At 41.9% G+C, this 26,670-nt stretch overlaps 1 protein-coding gene across 6 annotated transcripts in view; it reads right to left on the reverse strand.

Annotated features, from left to right (window-relative positions):
* The window catches only part of MYO1B (myosin IB), a 139,629-nt gene extending 113,813 nt beyond the window's left edge, over positions 1–25,816 (reverse strand). For 5 of the 6 annotated variants that reach the window (XM_036254718.1, XM_036254716.1, XM_036254715.1 and 2 more), the window contains exons 1-2: positions 25,677–25,814; positions 5,969–6,084 (exon numbers count right to left, since the gene is read on the reverse strand). In XM_036254718.1, the coding sequence (XP_036110611.1) occupies positions 5,969–6,084; positions 25,677–25,811 (251 nt within the window). In that variant the 5' untranslated portion in view covers positions 25,812–25,814. Of the gene's footprint in view, positions 1–5,968; positions 6,085–25,676 lie in introns of all 6 variants that reach the window. The other variant, XM_036254714.1, reaches the window with a different exon arrangement.
* Positions 25,817–26,670: the final 854 nt, after the last annotated feature.

Raw genomic sequence — 26,670 nt, forward strand, 5'->3', positions numbered from 1 at the left:
TCTGCAAGTGCTTTTTTGGGAGGGACTGGATCCATCTGAGGCTCAACTATGCCACAAGTAAAGCAGAAACATAATGAAGTCTCAGTGACATGACATCACAACACATCATCTCTCCCTCTCCCATCCCACCTCCACTCCTTGAGAAAGCACTTTCATACCCAGTTATACAAGCAACCTCTCTGAGAAAGCAGGATCTAGCTGTTATAAAAGTTCTCAACATAAATAAAATTTTATTCACTGAATGTCAACTCTGCTGAAGAAAAAAATATCTGATAACACAAAGGAGCCGCACCTGGGTCTTCTGCCCTGGACCCTCATCCTCAGCTCCGACACCCAACCATAACACTCGGGCATTTTGAGATATAACTAGAAATGCTCTTTATGCCATTGTTGTGGCTCACCTGGAATGGAGTAAAATGATAACAAGACTAGCAAGGACTCAAAGCACACAAACATTCTAGCAACATAATTCCATGGCCAGCAACATATGGTCCTGCAAAATAAGTTTGGCACAAAACTAGGGGTCAGAGGTTCCCTAGAGACAAAGGGCTGGTGTCTGGGCACTGACATGAGCGCCATCCAGGTCCTCCCGTTCATGACTTTCCCGTTTTTAGTTAAGAGTAACCAGAAGGTTTTCAAAGCCTTAAGCCATTTTTTCTCAGTTTTTAAAATTTGTTGCAGGGTTGTTCACTTACTAAAACGGAAAGACTAATGGCTCCCAACTGTGCTTGTAATGCCCACAAGCCACCGCATCATGTGCTAATCTAAGGACACATTTCAGCTTGCCCTTGGTCTGTGGCCACCAGGAGCAACTGCTGGCAGGGGCCACCACGCTTCCTCCGAGTGGCAAGTTCCCTCCGCCAGACATGTCACATGGTTACAAGGTCACATACCTACATCATGAATACGTTGAACCTGAACACTCAGTGTTAAAGAGCAACATAGCCCTGGCCAGTTTGGCTCAGCGGTTAGAGCGTTGGTCTGCGGTCCGTAGAGACCCGGGTTCGGTTCCCGCTAATGGCACGTACTTCGGTTGCGGTTTGTCCCCGACCCTGGTTGGTCGTGCGGGTGGCAGCCACTCGATGTGTCCCTTCACGTCGATGTTTCTCTCTCTCTCTCTCCCTTCCTCTCTCTCCCTCCCACTCTATTTGTACAAAAAATGGAAAAATATCCTCGGGTGAGGATAAAAAAAAATAAAAATAAAATAAAAAAATAAATAAATAAATAAATAAATAAATAAATAAATAAATAAAGAGCAACATAAAAGCAATACTTTAGCTTGCTTTATTATAAAAATGAGAAAGAATTCTCATTATACTACATCGAGTTTTAATAAACTCTACAAATAGCCTATCAAGAATAGTTTGATTTCACTGACTTGTCAGAGATAATACCAGTAAAATGTAATTAAAAATTTATTTAAAACCTCTTTTGTTCTGGCCCTGGCCGGTTTGGCTCCGTGGCTGGAGCGTCGGCCAGTGACAGAGAGTCCGGGGTTCGGTTCCCATTAGGGGCACGTACCAAAAACATAACATAACATAACATAACATAACATAACATAACATAACACCTCTTTTGTTCTGTAGTTATTGAGCTCTTAAGAGAAAAGAACTAAGAGAGCCACTGAGATGTACAGGACAGTCTCTGTTCTACAGAAGCTTCCTCCTCATGAAACAGAACGACACCGAACGCAACTGACCACACTAAGAAAGATGCTGTGTACAATCACGAGTGGTTCCGAAAACTCCAATGCGGGAAAAGTCACGTGTGGGCTCGGCTGGGGCTGATCTAGCCTTTAAGCCAGATCCCAGGGGGCTGGCAGGACTACTGTAGAGATGGGTAGGTGGTGGGCCAGGTAGAAAAGACATGGAAGACTGTGAGTCAAAAGGAGGTTCCGTGAAGTAGCTGAGTGGTGCTGGGCCGGAAAGGACAGCCCAGGTGGACTGTGGAGAGCCTGCACACTCGGCCGAGCCACTTGGGGTTCACTCTAACAGGAACAAGGAGCCTATGAAGGTTTCTGGGAAGGGAAGTAGCATGATGTGATTTTAGGAAGATCCATCTGATGATGGCACACTGCATCTAGTGCTACAAGGCCAAAAGGCAATCACCCCACAAAAGGCCAGTGGATTTATAACTAAAATATCGAAGGTGTGCTATCATGGTGTTATCACAACTGGTTGAAGGAAGATTAAATAGTTCAATTATTTTCCTCATCTCCCACCTATCATTCTTTCCTATAGATGCTTCTTCATGAATGCAGTTACTGAGCTGTCTGAACTGTACTACGTCCACCTGGGATACATAAAAAAGTTTCTTGTGTGCAAAGAATTTAAAAGTCACACTGGAAAAATAACCCTTACTCAATTAGAAAGGCAAGTGGAGCCATACATGCCACCCAGGGGGTCCTGTTTCCCTGGGCATGCCACCCAATGATACTACACCCATGTTTCCCTGGGCATGCCACCCAATGATACTACACTCAACGTGTCACTCCAAACACAGAGGGGACAGGAGTTCAGGGAAGAAGCAAGCATAAGAGGTATGACAACATTAAACTATTTTTTAAAAGGAATATAGGTTAAAAAAATAAAACTGTATATTTTTATATTACTCATTTCTATACATTTCCACTATCTGAAAGTCAAGTATTTACATGGAATGTATATCTTTTTCAATGTCTGAAATTTCAAGAAAGATAATTTCTGGATATCTTTAAAAACACATGGGCTCTAAGGGGAAAATCTGGATGTTTTTGGAGACGAACAGTGAACAATGGGTCAAATTAAATTCCAAATGTAATCTGGGGTAAATTAATTGGCAAAATTTTCAAAGTACATGGTCTGAGCAGCTGCTTAAGTTCTTTTTTATTTAAATTGGAACCAAATTCTTGAAACAGTTACGGTTAGACTACATCAATCAAATGCTAACGTCATCTTATTCTATGATATTGCAAAACTCCAATTTGAGAACGTCTGGCTGGGTGGCAGGGAGCCTATTTCAGAAACTGCTAGAGATGGACATTCGCAATGAATGACACTGGAAATGCATTAAAGGAAGTGGAAGGTGTCTCACCCTGGAGGAGATAGTGGTGAGAAAGAGCATGCTAGAATGTTGGAAATGTATCCCACATATCTCATTATTACAACTATTATAATTAACGCTGTTAACACCAACAGCTACCCTTTACCACAGGGCTACAGCAGGCTCCATGGTAAGTGCTTTACATCTACCAGATAATTATATCATCTAAATATCTACTCGATATTTATCCCTCACAAAAATCCTAGGAGTTAATAATTATTTTCCCATTGAACAGAGCAAATTAATTTCTGAGCTGCAGTTTTGTCAAGGAATTTCCTCAAGATTACATAGCTTGTAAATGGGAAAGCTGGGACTTGACCCAGGTCCTGTTCGATATAGTTTGAAGCCTCCCTTATTTCCAGATGCTAAGAATACCATGGTGAGCGGAAGCTGGCATGGCAGGTGAAACTGACGTGAATCAAGACATGAATCAAATAATCCCACAAAGAAATGTTAAAATTCAACTGTGACAAGAGAAATGGATATGACCTTGGCAGGGAGGGGCTGGAGGACAGTTCTTCCCTGAGGAGGTCTGATGCAACCTGAGATTGAAGGGAGGAATACCTGCGGAAAGGGGAGGGGGCAGCATTCCAGGCAGAAGGCACTGGTCCTGCAAAGGTGATGCGATAGGAAGGAGTGTGGTGAGGGTGGAAGAGCAGAGGGAGATGGCGGCCAGGGTGTGATGTGAATCCGGCAACTTCTGATTCATTAGGCAAAACTATCTCCTGCACCCCATGCACAGTGTTTTATAGGCCACATTAAAAATTCTTGTTTTTGCCCTGGCCGGTTTGGCTCAGCGGTTGGAGCGTCGGCCTGCGGTACAGAGAGACCCGGGTTCGGGTTCGGTTCCCGCTAAGGGCACGTACCTCGGTTGCAGTTTGTCCCCGGCCCTGGTTGGTCGTGAGGGTGGCAGCCACTTGATGTGTCCCTTTCACATCGATGTTTCTCTCTCTCTCTCTTCCTCTCTCTCCTCCCGCTCTATCTGAACAAAAAATGGAAAAATGTCCTCGGGTGAGGATAAAAAAAAAAAATTCTTGTCTTTATCTCAAACACACTGAGAATTCACTTTATTGCTGGTTGTGATGGTTGTCCTTGGGTTTGGGGTGGGGGGTGAAACTAAGGCAGCAGTGCCTTGTAGCCTCTTATAGGAATCTTTCAGGGGCGGGGATAAAAATGGATGTTTCAGGGCATGAACCTCTGTGTTCTAGAATAGACATCTATTATATATCTAAACACCCCCAAAGTGGAGAGTTAAGCTGCAAATAGAATGGCACTGCAGTCTCTCTAGGTAAATGAAGGCATGGCTGAGGTTACCTCGGAGGGCCCAGGGCCCAAGGGAGTGGGCTGGAGGTGCACCGTGAGAGGCCCTAACACAAAGTGGGGAAACCAATTTCTCACTGAGAGGCACAGCAGATGACCATTTTCACACGTCAGCAAAAGATCAACAGATGAAGTACGCAGTTAAGGAAAGAAAAACATTTCTAAATATACATCTAAGACATGTTTTCAAACTTGCATGTAAATAAGAATCCCCTGGAAAGCTTGTGAAAAATGTAGATTCCTGGCTTGTTACAGGTAAGGCCTACGAAACTAGATTTTTCATAAACTCCTGGGGGGGTTCTGACTTAAGAACTTAAACATTCAGGCATCAAATAAAGTATTTCATTGCAGAAACTTAACTACAGGAATAACTTTATAAAACAAATTTCTGATTTTATATTTGTCAAGGCAAAATGAAACACGGTCACTAGTAAAACTTACTTCTAGAAATAAACTGAATAAGCAGAATCCGCTTGACTGGTAAAATACATAGTGTTTAGTTTTCTTGTTTTTTTTATCCTCATCCAAGGACATTTTTTTATTTTTTGTTCAGATAGAGCGGGAGGGAGAGAGAGAGAGAGAGAGAGAAACATCGACATGAGAGGGACACATCGAGTGGCTGCCATCCACACGACCCAACCAGGGCCGGGGACAAACTGCAACCAAGGTACAGGTCCTTAGCGGGAACCAAACCCGGGTCTCTCTGGACCGCAGGCCAATGCTCTAACTGCTGAGCCAAACCAGCCAGGGCCATAGTGTTTAGTTTTTAATAACCAATTTTTATAAATAATTTAAATCTGGAGTTCCAAGTGGCCCAAAAATGTCACTGTATGCTACATTGTGACGAGAAACTCAAACATCTGGACAGTGGTATATGTGTTTTTAATTATTAGATTTTATTTTCTATCAAAATTAATAGAGCCCATCTCATACAGAGAAAATTATTTTCTGCTAGGACACAACTAAAACTCTGAAGGTTTTCTTTTTAGTTCAGGGTTTCTCAACCTTGGCACTTTATAATTATTGTAGGTTATTATTTAAACGAACAAGTGACCTTCAAAAAAAACAAGTGACTAAGTTCAGGAAGGCGAAATCACTGGCCTAATGCACACATCTGAGGAACAACGTCTGCAAAGATTCTAAACTGAAGGTATTATTTATTCCTTTTGCTCAAAACACCATTACACAACCTAACACTTGGGATCTTTCTTAATCCAGCAAGAGTAGGAAACACTTATTGGGCTCTTCATAGGAACAAACAATGCACATTCCTGTTTTATTTTCAAAAATAATTAGCAGCAGCTGCTACTTACACAGAGTTTTTAACAGAATATTTTACATACTGAACCCAAATATTTCAGAATTTACAGAGCCTGACGCCAGATTAAGTACTTGGTCTTTTTAAAATTTAAATTACGGCATGACAATTCACTTGTACATTCCTTCATCTAATTAAAAAAAAATTGAATAAAGCATTTTCCTGGGACTCAGAGAAAACAGCTGGACACATCTGTCAACTATGTATCTCTGGAGTAAAAGGAAAACAATGCTTGAACATGGTACTTACATGTGAGGGCTCAGTTCATAAAAATTTCTATTCCTGTAATCTTCTACTTTCTCCGGTGAATAAATGGGCAATGACCGGTATGGGTTAACAGAGATAACCACACTTCCAATGTATGTCTGTAAGAGAGAGAGTCAATATACCCATTAGTACATACACAGTGTGTATTTTAACATCTTAAATCTTAGTGTTGCACAGTTTCATGCTTTTAAAAAACACTAGTTTGACATGACCATTCATTTTATATTTTTCAAGAACACTTGACATCTCTCAAGACAAATGTTAACAATGTTTATTTGTTTTGAAGATAAATGAAAAGTATAGATTTATACACTGAAAATACTTTTCAAAATATCTAGATTAATGATCCTGGGTAAGAGCTCTCCAAAGCCCTTGCCAAAAATTAAGTCACCAAGTGTGAGCAAGAGCTATGCATTCCCTGATCTGGTTAGAATCTGGTGTTTCCTTCTCTCTTCTTTATCCTCCTGTTTCAGTCTCTAGCCACCCAGGGCTCCCCTCCCTCCTCTCTACCCACAGCCATTCCTATAAAAAAAAAAGGACCTTGACTTTGGCACTGGCCTTACACAAGCCTATCAATCTCTACAATGGGATCAGTCCACATACAATTCAATACCAGGGCCACAGCTATCTGTTGGGCAGTCAAACAATTTTATATTATATCTAACATGCTGTAATGTCAGAATTTACATGTACTTTCTGAAGGAGAGTCCATTTAATATCAAATTAAAATTTAATGCAGAATTTAGATGTACTTTTGAAGGCATCAATGCTATTATTTCAGCAGACACTAACCCTTTCACACTACAAAGCAGAATATTAACTTTTCCTCCTTTGCATTTCTATCTTAAATTCCTGGCAGCCAGAGCGGTGCTGGTTTAGGTCATTTTGTACAAAGACTAGTACAATGCCACAAGCAAAAGTCACTTAACTGGAACTCATCTCAGCAGCATCATTTTTCCTTTCAGTTTCAACATCATAAAACTGGGGGATGGGTGCTAACAAAAAAGTAGAAGTGATAAAAATTTTTTAAAGAAAAAGGTGAAAGGGAAGAAAAGGTCACTTCTGACTCCCCCACCTTTCCAGTATCATACAACAAAAGGTAGCATTTCCAGAGCAACAAGTTTTTCCAGTATTGCCACCACTGAATTCGAGGAGACTGTCAGATCTTTCTAGAAAATGAAACAGAATAGAAAACAGAACAGTAGAAAATGCTCTGATTTTTTAAAACACGGATCACAATTATTTTAATTATAAAAGACTTTTCCCTAAAACTGGAAAACTGACATGTCATTTTTCTTTTTCTCCCCCCCACCCCCCGAGGACATTTTTCCATTTTTTGTTCAGATGGAGTGGGAAGGAGAGAGAGGAAGAGAGAAAAAAAGAGAAACATCGACGTGAAAGGGACACATCAAGTGGCTGCCTCCTGCACGACCCAACCAGGGCCGGGGACAAATCACAACCGAGGTACGTGCCCCTAGCGGGAACCGAACCCGGGTCTCTCTGGACCGCAGGCTGACGCTCTAACTGCTGAGCCAAACCGGCCAGGGCTGAACATGTCATTTTTATACACACTTTTGTTCTATAAGAACATAATCTTATTGAAAACAGATTTGCTGTTGTGAAAAAAAATCTCAGTTCCCGTGCAATTTTTTACATTTATTTCTGACATTCTATCACTAGGACCCAATTAATCTGGCCTAACAAAAAATGACTTAAAATAAAAATGACTCCAAGTTTCCTAACATCCTTAACAAGACTTTTTTACAATGTTTCTTCATACTCCAACCACCCTAGGAAAGTAGATGAGAGATGCTAGAAACTGGATAACTAAATGAATTGCTAATTTATCATCATTAGTTACATCAGTAGATATGAAAATATAATGATTGGTTATTCCTTTAATATCTGTTGATTAAATGATCAGCGTTCCTGCCCTGGCCAGTTTGGCTTAGCAGTTAGAGAGTCCGCCCACGGACCAAAAAGTCTCGGGTTTGATTCCGGTCAAGGGAATGTACCTCGGTTGAGGTTCGGTCCCCGTCCCAGGTCGGGGTCATGAGGGAGGCAACCAATCGATGTGTTTCTTTCATATCAATATTTCTCTCTTGCCCTGGCCGGTTTGGCTCAGCAGTTAGAGCATCAGCCTGTGGTCCAGAGAGACCCAGGTTCGGTTCCCGCTAAGGGCATGTGCCTCGGTTGCAATTTGTCCCCAGCCCTGGTTGGTCATGCGGGTAGCAGCCACTCGATGTGTCCCTTTCACGTCGATGTTTCTCTCTCTCTCTCTCTTCCTCTCTCTCCCTCCCGCTCTATCTGAACAAAATATGGAAAAATGTCCTCAGGTGAGGATTAAAAATAAATAAACAAAAAATATTTCTCTCTTTCTCTCTCTCTCCCCCCGCCCATTCTATCTGAAGATAAATGGAAAAAAAGTTTCCTCGGGTGAGGATTAAAGAAAAAAAAACAAACATGGATCAGCCTTCCTTATTAGAAAAGGTATATGAATTTACCTTGTTAGGTCATTTCTTGAATTCAGGAATCAAATATATATATTTGCTGTTAGCAGAAAAACCAATTATCACATTGCTCCTTAAAACCAAACTTCAGCGTGGCTGAACTCTTGATAAAAATCTGCCTCTGTGGCATTCATTCTTGCATAGAGAACAAACTGCTGCCTCAATCCCAGTATCAAAAGCCACACCACCAAGTTATGTGTTTGCTATTTGTGACTTTTAGTTTCCCTATCACCCAGAACAGGTCTGACCCATTAATGACATCCCATATATATTTGTTAACCAAATGACTGATTCACAGAGGACATGCTCATCACTAACAAAGCAGACAGTACAAACACTAACTCTCGTACAAGTATTCTTCTGTTGAAATGTAGTGTCGAGTACACTGAATACAGCGCCTAATATTTTATTAAACCAGCATGCCATGTGTTGCCACTGAACAAATCCTTAAACTATATGCTTACACCTCAGGTTCTTGGTCCTACTGTGAAAGATTGTTTGCAAAGATGGTTGGAACAAACCCTTCCAACCCTGTATGCACACTACTCGGAAATGTGACTGCTACTCTTTCTACCTAGAGTTTATTTATCTACCCCTTCAATCCGGACTTGTGTAATGTAACTTTGTTTGACCAAAGGGACATTATAAGATAAGACAAAGAGGCTTGAAAAGTATTTGTGTATTGGGATGTGCTCCTTTTTTTATAACTGTGCCTGGAAGCCATGATGTACATGAGTGTGTGGAACCTTTTGGTGATGTCATGTAGAAAGCCAAGGTGCTCTCAACTGCACAGCCTGACAACCATCATCAGATGTAGGAGAGGCCGTTCTAAACCATCCGGCCCCAGTTACACCAGCAGATACCTAAAGCCACGTGTGTGATCCCAGGTGAGACCAACAGAAGACACACCAAGCTGAACTCAGCCTCAATTGCTATGCCAAAGAACTGCTTTAAGCCATTAATTTTTGGAGGGTGGTTTGTCACATGGCAACAATTACTGATAATACCAACACAACTCAACAAGTCAGAAAAGGGGTCAGGCAGGACAAGCATTATCAATCTAAATAAGCAAGCAGGAAAAGAAACAATGTTATCGCTACATTCCATTGTGTGTTTCAAATATGTATTCTCTAATCCTGAACTCCTCATAGGTTTGTCCTCTACTATGATACATGCCCTTGCTGTTTATGGGTTTCTTCCTTCAAGGTTCTATGTGCATTAGGCAAAGATTTAAATACCCCACACTGCCAATAAGATAACTTAAATGCTGACAGGTACAGCCCTCCTTTCTGAGACTGGAGAACGACTGGCCCATAAGGCCCATGAAATCAATACCAGCTAACATCACTCGCCTCACCAAGTTAGCCTGACCAAATATAGCAGGCTAATTTTTAAGTCGATAATTCTGTATGGCCTTGAATGTTATAAATATCCAAATGGCCCTTGGCAGATAAAAGGTTCCCCACCCCTGCTTTAAGAGGACAATGAAAGCTATGAACCTTCTCTCCAGGAAAAAACACACAGATAATACACACATAAAAGTCTGCATACAGGTGAGAGACCAGGTTAAGAACTCCCACCCTAAGGGAAGAAGTAATGGCAGGTAGTAAGTAGCAAAAGGAAATGATGGGGAGGGGGAGGGGGGAGAGGAGGGGGAGGAGAGGGGGGAGGGGGAGGAGAGGGACAGAGAGGGAGAAAGAGAGAGAGAGATAGAGAGACAGAGAGAAAGAGAAAAAGAGAAAGCAGCAAACAAAGAAAAGGAGCAAGAAGTGATCAAATAATTCTAAAAGTATAAAAATGAAGTCTTTTAGAGTAAGAGCCAGCAGCTCAGCTCAGCTGGCCCTGAGTTAGTGTGCAGCATAATAGTCAAGGACTAGAATGAGACAGAAAATTCTGTTTTGGGTGACAAAGCTACATGCAACACATTTTGGAAAGATATGTAACCAAAAAGAAACTTTTTCAAGTTAAATAGTGAAGCAGAGTGGGCAGAGGAGGAGAAAATAAAGACATCTGTAACAGTGTCAACAACAAAGTTAATAAAAAATAATGAGGCACCATTTTAATATTCTATGAGTCACAATTACGTACAACTGTGCCGTGTGTTCCTCCGTGATGCCAGAGAAACGAAACATTAGTACACATGCACCAAAAAGTCAGAGGAGTTTCACATCTGGCATGTCATAGTTCTGCTTAGGGCAACATTCAGATCTTTAGAAGCACTAAAACCCTGTAGGTTTACATTTCAATTTCCCATATGAAACGGAAAATAAAATTGTAACTAAGCCCTGGCCGGTTTGGCTCAGCAGTTAGCACGTTGGCCCGAGGACCAATGAGTTACGGGTTCGATTCCGGTCAAAGGCATGTACCTCAGTTGCAGTTTGTCCCCAGTCCTGGTCGGGGTCATGCGGGAGACAATCAGTCGATGTGTCACTCTCACATCAACATTTCTCTGTCTCTCCCTCCCACTCTATCTGAAGAAAAATGGAAAAATATCCTCAGGTGAGGATTAAAAACAAAACAAAACTGCAACTAAACCATGAAATAATGTCAGGAAATCCTATAGTGACTTGTTTTCACCATAATGGCTACTTTGACACTTCTTTTCAAATACTAAATTCTTCTAATATATATATATGTATATTTTTATCCTCACCCAAGGATATTTTTTTGCATTTATCTTCAGATAGAGCGGGAGGGAGAGAGGGAGAAAGAGAGAGAAAAAAACATCAATGTGAGAGGGACACATCGAGTGGTCGCCACCCACACGACCCCAACTAAAGCGGGGACAAACTGCAACTGAGGCACGTGCCCTTAGCAGGAACCAAACCCAGGTCTCTCTAACTGCTGAGCCAAACCAGCCAGGGCCTTCTGATATATTTTTAAAGCCCTTGCTTTGCTGAGGCTCTAACTAGGCGTCCCACCTGCCTACCTACCAGCTTCCTTATTTTCTTCAGAATGAATTTTGAAACTTACTTGTTTATAGCCCCTGCGGTTCCCTAAAAACTCATCCCCAAGCCTATTCAAATGCTGGTATATAATATACACTGAAGTACCCTCTGACTAAAACTTTTCATAAATCCCCATGACACAGATATGGATTGTCCATCTTAATGTCCATAACAATGGAGCACAAGTAAGTTAAGTGCTATGACCACATTATCTAACAAAAGTGGAATCAAGACAAGGAGCCAAGAATCTGTTCTTTTCATTAGCGCACACAGTCCACGCCGTCTGGTCGGCCCGGGCAGCTCTGGCAGAAGTGGCCGAGAGGAATGCCTGAGCACAGGAAGCGTGTTGTACAATGCCTCAACGGCGGCGGCATCTTCACCTTTGTATAACAGGGAGCTGCTCTGTTGGGCAGAAGCCTCCTATCTGACTCTGAGGAATGCAGAAATCCTTATACTACCGGGAATAAATCAAAAGGAGGGAGGGATTCAATCTTCTAGATACAGGGCAAAATTTTCAGCTCAAAAGAAAGGGTTTCTTCTTAAATGTCGATTCCAAAATTGTGCATACATCATGAAGAAATGCAAGGCACTGTACCATAATCACCCTTTAACTTCAGAGACATAAACCCAGGAAAGAGGCAATGCAACACGCAGCAAGATTTGTTTAAGTTTCTTACTTAATGTTAATTATTTAATCTCGAATAGCATCAAAGAAATATTAAAGAACGTGTAGAAGTCCTCCAAGTCCCAGTGTCCAAGCCATGCTACTTCCACCTGTGAAGCAGTAACAGTTCCAATCCAGGATGACTCAGGACTCAAGTAAAAATCACCCTTCCCAAGGCTGTACAATTGCATTGAATGCCCTGACTGAATTTAGGTTATAACCATTTAACATGCAAGCAACACATTTTCTAAGAGCCTTCTTTATGCAAAACATCACCTTAGGAAATATAAGGTGCTCCTGTGATCTGTACCCCTAAGAAGCTCATAATAGAGCCCAGGAGGTAACACTTTTATATCACAAAACTTAAGATTTAGGAATTAACTATCCTAGCCTCAAAAACAGGTGAAATAGGATGTAAGTGATTCCTGGCTAAGTGAGTCATTTGTCTCCTTATCGTACCATCTAAATGAGTGCCTGGGGTTTAAATGAAGGAAAGGTCACTGGGCACCAATTCAAGAATGCCCCAAGGAAGTTGGAGGATTTAACAGGTCTCAAAGGATGGGCATGATGAAGAAATGTTCCCCCAAAGAACTGCACATAAGATTTTAGGTTTTGCCCTGGCCGGTTTGGCTCAGCGGTTGGAGTGTCGGCCTGCGGTCCCGAGAGACCCGGGTTCGATTCCCGCTAAGGGCACGTACCTCAGTTGCAGTTTGTCCCCGGCCCTGGTTGGTCATGCGGGTGGCGGCCACTCAATGTGTCCCTTTCACATCGATGTTTCTCTCTCTCTCTCTCTCTTCCTCTCTCTCCCTCCCACTCTATCTGAACAAAAAATGGAAAAATGTCCTCAGGAGAGGATTAAAAAAAAAAAAAAAAAAAAGATTTTAGGTTTTAGGTGATAGTTGAACCCTCCTTCTTTAAAAAAATATTTTGCTAAGACATCTGTATCCTTCAAAAAAAAATTTTTTTTTAAGTATAAACCCCCAGAGACTCAAAACAGACATCTGTACACCCAGGTTCACTGCAGCATTGTTCACAACAGCCAGGAGGTGGAAGTCATCCACAGATGGCTGAATGGATGTATAAAATGTGGTATAGAGATAGAATGGAGTACTATTCACCCTTAGAAAGGAAGGAGACACTGACATGTGCTATACCATGGATTCAAACACTGTCAGAAGCACACAGGCCCACCCAACCACATTTCAGAGACAGGGAATGGAAAAGCTTGCCTAGAGAAAGACCTCCTGCAAATTATAGCCTAGAAAATAAGAAAGGGCTCAAATTGTAAAGAGCCTCATTCATCAAGGTGAGGAGTCTGAGCTTCGGTCTGAAAGCAGTTTTGAAGTAAAAGTGTTTGTGTGGAGTGAGGGGGTTAGATGGTGAAACTAAAAAAATTTAAAGCCAAGTCATCCTGGCTTAGGTGTTTCTAAGCTCAGATTCTGTCATACAGTATCAGAATGCTTTAGATGTTTGAGATAGTGTTACAAACCTTGGCTCCAAGGTATCTGGCAAAGTTTTCCAATTTTGTGTGAACCTGGGTGCATTGCTCAACTTTTCCAAGTCCCCACTTCCTCATCTGGCCAAGGAGGATGAATGATGCTGGTTCTTCCCACATCTAACAAATGGAATTGTGTGTCACAGCACAAACCACAGCACCTGACACACAGCAAGCACTCCAGAAGCTTACCTATTGTAATGATAAAGACTCACAGTTCAGCTCTATTGGAATTGATTGGCCACTGTAAATAGCCAAAGCAGGACTTGAAAGCCTATAACATATTAATACATCAGCTAAATTCATTTAGGAGTCCTGTAAAGCCAGAGTCTTACAAAATGGTTTTTGTATCCAGGGAATTGATGAGTTATCAGATGACCACATGAGGTACGTCTTAATAAAACTACCAGTAGAAGCCTTGAATACTGTCAACATAAGACACATTCAAACCTGTAGAGAATTTTTATGAGTTTATTTGAGCCAAACTGACAATTGCTCGGAAGCAAAACCCCAACATATTTGAGAAAATTCCCCAGAAAATGGCAGTTTTGCATCTTATTTTATACATTACAATCAAAAGAGGAGGTGTAAGTGGGTTACATGAAATCCACTGGTGACAGATTAGGGAGATGGGAGAAAGCAAAGCAAGGCGGAGTAGGGGAGGGGGAACCTTTAGGATTGGATAAAAAGTAAAATGATAGACACATACTTCTTTATTTTTTTTAAATATGTTTTATTGAGTTTTTAGAAAGAGAAAGGGAGAAAGAGAAACATCAATGTGAGAGCAAAACATAGATCAGATGCCTCCTGCACACTCCCCACTGGGGGTTGAGCCGGCAACCTGGGCATGTGCCCTGACTGGGAATCAAACTGGGACCCCTCAGTCCAACCTCTCAGTCCATGGGATGATGCTCAATGCACTGAGTCACATTGGCTGGGCAACACATACTTCTTTAAACAGGTGAATACAGGATGGTTAACAGCCAACAATTGAGGCAATGAGGGTGCCCCAGTTGTGTTTTGAGGGGTCTGGAAAAAGGAAATTACTTTGTTATTGCAAAGTCAAGTATAGCTGGTTTGTGAGCCTAAATACAAAAGGGCTCAGCTAAGGTGAAGATTGACCTTTGTTGGGGAAAAGTACTGCCCTAGGACATAACTACTGAACATGAACTGCTTTTAGTTAAAAAATTTTAATTTTAGGCCATCCTATATGGTTACTTTAGGTCTCTGAGTTTGTAGGGCCACCATGCGGGCCTGCCCGGAGCTTGTCAGGTTCAGTATCTGGCCCCTTTTGTTCACAATACCGAGGAAATTATTATACAAGACAAGCTGGTGGAACCTTCAGAAATGACAACACACTGTTCACTTCAGGAGGAACTCACCCAGTTCCTTGGGTCGCAGATCCTGGGATTCTGATCACAAGACAGCAAGACATTATGTACCACAGTGCTTTTAATTAGGCACCTGTAAAATTTCCCCAAAGAGGGTTTTTGCCTTCACTGTATTTTAAAGACACAGTTTGGTCAACTAAACACTTTGGTTGGTCTTTTTGACACAGTTTAAAACTGAAAAACTGCCTAAGTGACAATTGCCAAATGCAATGTCAATAACCAATTCAGACTTCTGTCTGGGTCTTATATCTAAAACAGTGTAATTCCGTGTGTACACCTCACATCTCCAGTCTAAGAGCATATCTGTGGTACCTATGCAACACACATACACACATACACACACACAACACACACACCCAGTTATAGCCTATTTTTTCAGAGGAAAAAAACTGAAGGCGGTAGCAGGTTTTAAAAACTGCCCAGGGTCTCACAATTAGTGGCAGAGGTAGCATCCTGCCAAAGCCCGCAGACACTAGAAGAGAGAGATGTGATTCCTTTCAGCTGCTCAGCACAGAGGCGCTCTCAAGTTACATCAAACACTGAAGGTTTTACTGTAACAATGAATACACCCAGGAACCCCCAAGCAACCTATCACGGAGCTACAAGAAGATCTGGGACCCAAAGTATGGGTACAAGGCAGCATTACAGACCGAGGCAACACAAGTTTGTGAACTTGTCTCTTCCAGTTCCAGTATCAATGTGCTCATCCCCTGCTCCCGTTTCTGCTCCTTCCCGGCCTGCCACTCACTGATCTTTCTCTTCCTCAGCTGGTCTGCTTCAAAGACTAGGCACAGTTTCTGCTTGCACATGGCCCATCATGGCCTCACAACATTCATGACTCCCAGCAGCCACTTCCATTGATCTTTTATTTATGTTCGGTATTTCTCAATTCAAAGTTTGAGCAAAGAATCAAGCCCTGATGGGTGGGTGGGTGGGTGATCTATGTTGTGCCATAAATCACTGGCCTTAGATCAGGAGCCCACACATGGGCCAGGTCATGCAAACTGTGGCAGCCAAGGAGGCCCACAAGTTTGTCCAGGCACAGTCACTGTCAGTCTAGTCTGAGACAGGCCTCAACTACCATCATATTACAATCCTTTGTCCCTGCGCTGCCAGTCACTGCAGACTGTGAATTAAAGAGCTATATATGAGTTCTATGCCACGCCGAAATAGTGGCTAAAAATATCACCCCGGCAGCTTTTATTTTAGAGCAGGAGAACACAATACTACCCTATCTTTGTTGAGATCAACTCTGTAATGAAACAATATGTACCATTCTCTGGACCCAATAAAATTCTCCTAAGGTACAGAGTGGTCCTGTGTTACAGGTATACTGTACACCACTAGCTAGAAGTCTTGAAAATAATATGGTGTGGCTAACTGAACATGGTAATGCAAGAAAAATGAAATCTGTACAATGAATTCCAAAGAAGGAGGGGGTAGTGAAAACCAAGAAGAGAGAGGGAGTTAAAGACAGAGTCAGGGAAGGGGAAAGAGAGAGAAATTCTAAGAAAATCTCAGTCTGAAATCTTAAAGAAAAGTCATTCTTGGTGTCCAAGTTTTTCAATCAGTCAAGGACCTGCCAGGTACTTTACTCCTACCAAGTGCCAAGCACCAGGTTAAGATGCTAAGAATCATACCTATTCCATGGATGAAACAACCGACCCTCCGTTATTTACAATGATCACAGTGGTGGTATGGCCAAGATTCAACCTTAGGTCTGTCTGCCAAAGGCCAACACCTTTCCCAATAGGTCATGCTGTGTCTCACCCTCCAACCCCTCCAAAACAGAGTTTGATGAACAAAAGAGCCTGTCTTTAGAAATTAGGATTATCATTAATATTTACCTGTACTACAGATATAATAGATGCACAGGTAGGAAAGAGGGCAAAATTGGACACATGTCCCTTGTGCTGAATAGCTTCCCACTCTCTCCCTCTACCTTGTGCTCAAGAACCATGTGCAGCTCTCAATCATCTCCATCCAGGGAACATGATGAAAAACAATCTTCTCCCACCTTCCAGAGCAGGGAACCTCATCCTAAAGGTAGTTACTGCTTTTGCCGAATGAGTGACACTAGTTCATGTTACCACACTGTTGAATGTTTAACTCAACACATGGCAGGATTACTGATTATCATTTCAATTATTTGTCTGGGTTGTTGAGAGTGCCTTATTCCAAACCTATGCATTCTTCAATAACATTCAATAGTATGCTCAATGACTTTGAACAGCACTCTGTAGATTCACAATGCTTCCATATTGCCCTGGATGGTGTGGCTCAGTTGGTGGAGTGACATCCCATGCACTGAAAGGTCTCCAGTTCGATTCCCAGTCAGAGCATATACCCAGGTCATCACGGGTATGATCCCTGGTCAGGGTGTGTGCAGGAGGCAACCAATCAATGTTTGTCTCTCTCTCCCCCTCTCCCTTTCTCTCTCTAAAATCAATAAAAACGTTTTTTTAAATTCCATATTAATAGTATCATTAATTTGCTGTTCATAGCAACCATATAAAGTCAGCTGGACTATTGTCAAGAGTATGAACTCTGGGGCCAGACTTCCTGGATGGGAATTCCAACTCCATCACCTACTTGCTGTGTGAACTTGGACAAGTTCCTTAGCATTTCTGAGCCTCTGTTTCCTCATATTTAAAATGAAGGTAATTTAAAAACCCACAGTGGCCCTGGCCGGTTTGGTTCAGCGGTTAGAGCATCGGCCCACAGTCCAGAGAGACCCGGGTTTGGTTCCCGCTAAGGGCATGTACCTCAGTTGCAGTTTGTCCCCGGCCCTGGCTGGGTCATATGGGTGGCAACTACTCGATGTATCCCTTTCACATCGATGTTTCTCTCTCTCTCCCTCCCTCCCACTCTATCTGAGCAAAAAATGGAAAAATGTCCTCAGGTGAGGATAAAAAAAAACAAAAAAAACCCCACAGTGCACAGGTTCTAGTAAAAACTAAATGAACTAATACATGTAAAGTGCTTAGAATATCATATTGTACCAATAAGGACTTAATGTTAGTTGTTGGAAACAACTTCCAAAGATTAAGTCACCTGTCCCAGGTCTCACAGAGGACAAGTGGCAGAGCCGGGACTGGAGCTCAGGTCTTTGCGTTCTGGCATCCACCACACCACCACCGAAAGAGTAACACCTCTGCAGACCGAAGCGAGGTCTTCATTTCCTCCAAATCAAACTTCAGATATGGCTTCAACCAGACATCTAAATTAACATTTTATAAATATTATATAACTATTTCAAGCACTATATAGTGTCTGCAGGATAAAAGAACTCTATACTTGGTAAATAACAGACAAATGTGTGTCCATTTGGCAAGTTCTAAGAGAAGAAATTTTCCAGTCACCAAAGGTTTCAAGAAAGCTTGGATGTGTTACAACTGGCAAGTTATCACCAAAAATGACTGTTTTGAAAAGTAGTATAAAACTGTCCGAGATCCCACTTCTAGGAATATACCCTAAGAAACCTGAAACACCAATCAATCAGAAAGAATATATGTACCCCTATGTTCATAGTAGCACTATTTACAATAGCTAAGATCTGGAAACAACCCAAGTGTCCAATAGTAAATGAGTGGATTAAAAAGCTGCAGTACATTGTCACAATGGAGTACTATGCAGCTGTAAGAAAGAAAGATCTCTTATCCTTTGAGATGGCATGGAGGGACCTGGAGAGTATTATGCTAAGCGAAACAAGCCAAGCAGAGAAAGACAAATATCACATGATCTCACTTATTTGTGGAATATAATGAACTTAACAAACTGCTGAACAAAATTAACCCAGAGACATAGAGGTGGGGTACAGACTGACAAGCCTCAGAGGAGGGGGGGTTGGTGGGGGAAGAAATACACCACAGAACTTACATGCATGTACACATGACCAATGAACACAGACAACAAAGCTGGGGATGGAGCAGCGGGGAAGGGGAGGAGGGTGTCAATGGGGGGAAAATGAGAAACATCTATAACAAAAACAAATTAATAAAAAGTAAAAAATAGCCCTGGCCGGTTTGGCTCAGCAGTTAGAGCGTCCACCTGCGGTCCGGAGAGACCCGGGTTCGGTTCCTGCTAAGGGCATGTACCTCGGTTGCAGTTTGTCCCCAGCCCTGGTTGGTCGTGCGGGTGGCAGCCACTCGATGTGTCCCTTTCGCATCGATGTTTCCCTCTCTCTCTCTTCCTCTCTCTCCCTCCCACTCTGTCTGTACAAAAAGTGGAAAAATGTCCTCGGGTGAGGATAAAAAAAAAAAAAAAGCAAAAAGTATAAAATGTGAGATGCAAAAAAAAAACTGTCCAAGAGAGAGACTGTGCTCAGAAATTAGACACAACATTTCTCTTCAGCCCAGTGACCTGCTCTTTCACCAGCTTTATCTGCCCAGCGAATCCTGCGCCTCCACTCCAAACACCAAAGATATACTCTTACAAACATACACAATCTGTTCTCCCCGTTTTCTTAATGCTCTACTTGTTCAATGAGCACAGCCGACTCATACAGTCAAGTCCAAGCATTTCCTTTCCCCAGGTCAGGGATCCCTCCTTTCCCCACTTGGTCTAGGTAGGTGGGAGGCAGCATTAAAGATGGTTCTTGTTTCACTCACGTCTGCTTGGGTCTGGGTTCTCCAGGTAAAGGCCCATCCAAAGGAGAAATCTACTCCTACTCCTAACACCAGAACAAAAAAGTTTAATTTGCAAGTTTAATTTTTAATCAAACCTACATAATCTGGAAGATTACCTACCACCCTATTAAACTACTCTTACTTCTAGAAATGGGACAGGGGTAGTAAGGTAAGAAAATTACACTTTTATGCTATGTATGACTGTATTATCTGAATTTTCCCCCCAAAAGCATTGGTTACTTTTGTAATTTTTTTTTAAAAAGTACAGACTTTTTAAAGGAAATTTTAAAAAGAAAAAAAAAGGAGAACATCTGGGTAGCAGGAAGAGCACTCATTTGGACGTTTGTATTCCAGCCCCGACCAACAGGGGCTCCAGCTCTCTGCCAACCCCCGTGAGCTTGGGAAAGGACCTAGCCCCCAACGAGACTGCGGTCCTGGTGGACACCTAGGTGACAGCCTGGAAAAATCTGAGCAAAGGACCCAGCCAATTCATGCCCCGACTCCCAACCCACAGAGACAGTGAGATGGCAAGTGTATGCTACTTTCGGTTGATACGTTTGGGGCCATTCATAATGCAGCAAGAGAAAACTAATATACCACTTATACCAACTTTCCAGAAATGTTATACCCATGAGGTAGGAATTTTCATGTTTACATATAAAGTGTTTTTGAAACTTCTAATAAATATATAAATGTTAACTAGTATTATTTTCATTTACTTTGCAATATTTACCAAATATATTGTACTTATATTTAAGTATCTTTCATAAAAGCATCTAATCCCATCCTTATGGGAATCCTATGTCTAATACTAACTTCTAAAAATTAAGACAATTGTTCCTAGACTTTCAAAGCAATTACACTTAAATCTACAATTAGTTGAAGATTCTAAAATTAGACTAATTCAGACCTGCTATATCTGGATGACCCCCAACCGGGCAATTCAGACGGAAAACAAACAAAATCTACTTGTCAGCACCAAAAATACTTCTTTGTCAGAGAACAGACACCTAGGTTCTTTTTCCAAATTTGCCATGGACCTTATTCTTGCCTAAATTGCAGCTTTCCTGTTCCTGAACAGAACCACAGCCCCGACCAGTCACCCTAAAAAGGCATCCTGTCTGGCTGGGTCACCTACATTTCAAGTCCACATAACGTTCTGCCACCGTCCCATCTGGCTGGGGCGGGGGTGGGAGGCCGGAAGAATGTCTGACAAAGGGCAGAAAGAACACAGAAAAGCAGCGCTGACTCGGGAATGTCACAACCAGCACTTCCCACCACAGAGGCTGCTAGACTGAAAGGCATGTCCTGCAGCTGGTCCCAGCTTGAACTGTTTGCTGCCAAGTGGGAGGAATGAAAGCAAACAGAGTTCTGACCCTGCATCTTTCCCCATCAGGCCAACATCCCCTCTATCCGTTCTCACCTGACCCTCCTCCATCTCCAACCGAACCGCCCTTACTGCAGAGACCATGTCAATGGCTGGAACATCCCAGATTTAGAGACTCTGCCTGGATTATGAACCAACTCAGGACTTTTTAAACAAGTGTGTAAGCCCACCTCTACACCCACAAAATTAGTGTTCCTGGAGCACAAACTTCAGTATCTTTCCTAAAAGAACCCAACACCAACTTTACGGGGATCCTAATTCAGCACTAACTTCTAAAAATTAAGATAATTTTTTTTCTTTATTGATTTTAGAGAAAGAGGAAGGGAGAGGGGGAGAGAGAGATAAAAACATCCATGAGAGAACATCCGATTGGCCGCCTCCTGCATGCCCCCCACAAGGGATTTGGCCCACATCCTTGGCATGTGCCCTGACCAGGAATTGAACCAGCGACCTCCTGGTGCATGGGTCGACGCTCAACCACTGAGCCACACCAGCCGGGCTAAAATTAAGATATTTTTACTAGACTTTCAAAGCAGTCCTCTTAGAATTACAATTAATTTAACTGAAGATCCTAAAACTGAGTGAATTCAGTCGTCTATATCTAGATGATCCCTAATCTGACAATTCAAAGAGAAAGCAAACCAAATCTACTTGTCAGCACCAAAAATACTTCTTATTCCAAAGAGGGTTGGAGGAGCATGTTAGACTAAAACAAACCCATACACATTACAGAACATAACAAAACTTTGAATTATTTTGGAGGCAAAGATTTCAACATAATTTCCCTAAAGTGAATGGATTTCAACTGTGACCCAGAGTCCCTGAGGCACCTTGTTTACTCCTCTCTGCCGTGGGGCATTCTGCAGGAGAACAGTGTGAGAAGCATGCCTCTGGGGCACGTGAAGCCTAGAACTCAAATGATAAATGCTTCCTGGGGGCCTATCCTTTAGGGTGTTATCAACATCAATAAAGCCACTTCATTACAACATTCCCTACCAGCCCAACGATGTGGCTCAGTGGTTGAGCATCAAGCCATGCACCAAGAGGTCACTGGTTCGATTCCCAATCAGAGCACATATCCAGGTTGTGGGCCAAGTCCCTAGTGGGGAGCATGAAGGAGGCGGCCAATCAATGTTCTCGCTCATTGATGTTTCTAACCCTCTCTCCTTCTCCCTTATTCTCTCTAAAAAAAAATCAATAAAGGTGGGGGGAAAAAAAAAAAAAACCCTGGGGGGGAGGGGGGGAGAGGGGATTCCCTACCAAACCTGTGATTTTCCCTTTTTTCTCTTCCTAATATGTTGATAGATATATTTGATTAGGTATCCACACCACCTCACACACAGCCCACCTACTCTGAAAAAACCTGAGCCTCCCCAAATCCTAGCTGTAGACATCACTGTCTTAAGCCACTCACCTCATTCCATTTACCTGGCCACTGTCAGTAGTTGGAAGAATATACAAGGTGTCCCAAAAAAAGGTATACACAACTTTGAGTAATTATAAAGCCAATGTTTATTAAAATACATTTCATTTTCAAAATGTAATAGAATCTATAGACACTGTATATATTTTTGGGGGACACTCTGTATGTGACTCAACTGGCCTACCCAGGGCTTCAGGTTTAGTATGAGAGGATCACAAGGGATTCTACTTCCAGATTCAGCTGTCTGAAGATCCACTAAGGGTTATGATGAATCCTCTAGAGCAGTGGTTCTCAACCTTCCCAGTGCCGCGACCCTTTAATACAGTTCCTCATGTTGTATGTGGGCAAATCTGCATGTGGGCGGGCCGGCCTGGAGCCGGATAGAGAAGCAGTGTCTTGGCTCCTAAGACAATCGAAAACGTGTTTTCCGATGGTCGTAGGCCACCCCTGCGAAAGGGCCGTTTTGACCCTCAAAGGGGTCACGACCCACAGGTTGAGAACTGCTGCTCTAGAGAGTTGATCATTTGTACCTAGAGGGAAAGCAGTCCCTTGTGAGAACTCTGTGAAAGTAGGGACTATTTCTTATCTCTAGATGGGGTGGGGGTGAATGGATGGCAGAATGGAGGAACAGGGTCCCCATGACCTGGAGCTGTTCACACAGGAGGCTGCTAAGGCCATGGATTGTAGCCAAAGTTCAAAAGTCTGAGCCAAGGGCACTTCTGTTCACTGGTCACCTTTTCAACCACGGTTTCTGAAACTATGACTGTTCAATGTGATGGCTCATCATGGACTGTCACCCACTTTTATAGAATAAAACAAAGCTATGAGACAACAAAATATATATATTTTTTAAAAGAACTGTACTTCGTTTTCTGGGAAAGAATTTAAAAACACGGTGAAGTGGCAGACAATAAAATATTGCATGTCGTATTAACTTGGCCTTTCATATCAGGCTAAACAACTGTACAGCAACCCATGAGCAAAAGCAAAGCAGAAATATCAATATAAGAGCCAGAAACAGATTTCCCAAGGGTGGTATACATGACATGTGTGGTTGCAGAGGTGTAATAATCAAATCTATTGTACAATATTTTTTTAAGTACAAAAACAATACATGTTTAACCTAACAAGTCCTATAATACAGGAGTCTAAAAGAGTAACCTTTCCCTGTCCCCAAATCCCATCCCATCCCACTCTGGTACCCAAAGTTAGCATGCCTTTCTCTATATGCAGACAAATATACAAACATGTGTACACCCATAACCCCCTCATTAACAAAACATAGAGTCATACTACACAAATTACTCTATAACCTGAAATTTTTTTTTCTTAAATAAAACAGAGAATCCTCTTATGCTGTGTGTTTAAAGTTATCAAATGAAGCCACACATCTTGTGAAAATGATGATCCTAAAGTACCATGGAAACATCAATTTATATGAATATCTGAAAGCAGAGAGCAATTTTCTGCTTTTGTTTTACACCAGAAAGGACATTCCTAAAATAGAAAATAAAATTATGTAGGGCTGAAACCAGACATTTCATCTGCTAAACACTCTTGAATGTTAACACTTGGCATTTTGTTAAAAATGGGGTTGTTTTCTTTTTAGGGGGCACAACAAATCAGGTATTTGAATGCATGTAATGTTCTACTCTCCATCTTATTTTCAATCCATCTAAAAGTGACCTGGGCTTCTTAGAGCCAAAAAGAAACATGATCAGCAACGCTAGTTAGGATAGAATAGATTCCTCCTGTCTCCACCTCAGAGACCCATGTTTCAAGTCTGCCTTTGATTTCACATCAGACCATACTTTCAATTCAAGTTGCAGAACTGTAAGCTTTTCCCACCTGAGAGCCGTATACTTTGAGGGAAGGTGACACCAGGCCTCATTGCCAAACCAAACAATACCTCTTCCCTGCTCGGCCGCAGTGTTTTAAACCTTCCTCTTTGAATCAGCATTTTACATAACGTCTCTGAACGTAGGCCCAGATCTAATTATCAAATTAATGTCCAAAACAGCAGTATCATATCTTAATGTCCAACAATATAAACCAACAAAGATGAAAAGTTCAGTTCCCCGATGATGACTATTATTTCATTAAGAAGTGTATGCAAAGTTATCCTTGAAACATGATTGGCTATCTGGAAAGAAAAGTTATATGTGACATAAGAGAAGATGGCTTTGCATATATCATTTAAAATACATATACCTTATTTCCACAAAAGTTATAACCGATCCTACCTGTACCCACCATGACCTCTCCTTTTATTTCTTTATATTTACTCCTACTGTTTGTTCCCATATTAATAGAAAAATATAAAGCATGTCCAAATAATCCCATTCATCTCCAGACAGAGATACACAATAAAAAGGAGAAGAACTCAGAAGCGTGGCAGACTCTATTAAAACTCATACTTCCATCCAATCTATCAGGTTTCCTTCTCTGCTGCTGGTACAGGGAACCAATGCCCCATTTCCTTGGTTTAGTTAACACTGTATCTCTACCTGAACAGATGCAACTTTCTGTGCTTTACACAAATTCCTCAAAAACTATGTATAAGTGTATTTTTTTACTCACGTTTTAAATATATTTAAGGAACTTGATAAATATTGTGCAATCCTTTATAAAGAATGTTTACAACATAAAATTTCTCCTCTTAGTGTCTATATTTATATGCTTTCATTTTTGTCTATGACATTATACTTTTGTATAGCAGGACATGACTATTCCCAAGCCTCCAGGGACCAAACACATATTTTTATCTGGTAATTTGCTCCTGCCTCCACTAACTACAAACGTCAAGAAGATTCCTATCTTCTGTGACACTTCACTGTCCTGCCTTCCAATGAGTAGCTTCTCACAGGGTAGATTGCTAATTGTCTGAAAGCATCCAAGAGGACGCAGATAGACTTCAAGACTCCCCTGAATCCGTGTCCCCAGAAGGCAGACATCAGGTACTCCTGCGCCGCTTCCCAGCGCCCCCACGTCCAGCGCAGCCCCTGCACGCCTGGCGCTCTGGAAGCACCATGCGAAGAGCAGACTCCCGAGATTCTAATCAGTACTGCTCGTGTGCCAAACGAGCAAACACAAAGCTCTTTCTAAGGGTATAAACAAATACCTCTGGACTCTGATAAACAGAAAACACACAAATAAATAAATAAAAGAGAAGGCTGAAGAAAAGCCAGCTCTGCCACAAAACGCACGGTCTAAACCCCACACGTGACCTTCCGTGCACACTCACGTATATCTCATTGTGGTCAAAGCGCTTCTTGAGGTTGTTAATGAAGGTCTCCTCATTGAGAGGCTCTAAAAGAACCATATCTCCAACTCCAATCATATTGTCCAGCAGTGACGTTTTCACCTCCATTTTGGCCATAGTTTCCAGCTGCAGGAAAGACAAGAAAAGGGTCAACTTCAATGAGCGAAATTATTTCCGATGTTTTTAGCACCACTGAAGAAATGAAATGCTGGTAGTTCCAAATGGCCCTCACCTGTCTCAAATGTCATCACCTCCCCTCCTGGCAACCTACCTGAGAAGCCTCTGAGGTGGCCACAGTCACTGCCACGCCACTAAAAGCCCCATTTGCCAACCTGCTGCCACAAATGAACCTCCCTTTTAGTCCATCATCCCAGGCAAAGTTCATCTACAGAAAAAGCCACTAGGAAGCGAGGGTCTCCGTTTTGTTCTTTAGACCATCCCCTCTCCCCAGTCAGAAGCTGCAAAACTCTAGCAAAAGAACCCCTCTCTTTCCTCTAAACCTTGCATATCAATGTCAGCCTTAAGCTTACAGGAACCACTTCCCCCAACATGACATCCCCCAGTATTCCATAATGACATCCAGAATGCATTTTCCCAGAAAATGTTTTAAAAATGATGCTAACATTTATTGAGTCCTCACCACATCTCAGACACTGTGTTAAGAACTTTATATGCATTAATTAATTTAATCATCACAATAACTCTGTATGATAGGTACTGTTATCACTATCTTCATTTTAAGATAAGAAAACTCAGAGGGATTAAGAAATATTGTTCATGGTTACTTAAGAGTGATATATTTAGTGTTAAAGAACTCAATCACCACATATAACACTGTACCTATGGGGGGAAATTTCATTCAGGCATCAACACTGACTGATAAAGAAAAACACGCAACCCACTTGTAAATCAGAGGCTGCCTATATAATGTAACCTGCCAAGAATACCTTCGATGTTCTTAATGATCATTCCAGCA

This window comes from Molossus molossus, unplaced genomic scaffold (assembly GCF_014108415.1).
Source record: "Molossus molossus isolate mMolMol1 unplaced genomic scaffold, mMolMol1.p scaffold_m16_p_11, whole genome shotgun sequence".
In the NCBI taxonomy this organism is placed as follows: domain Eukaryota; kingdom Metazoa; phylum Chordata; class Mammalia; order Chiroptera; family Molossidae; genus Molossus; species Molossus molossus.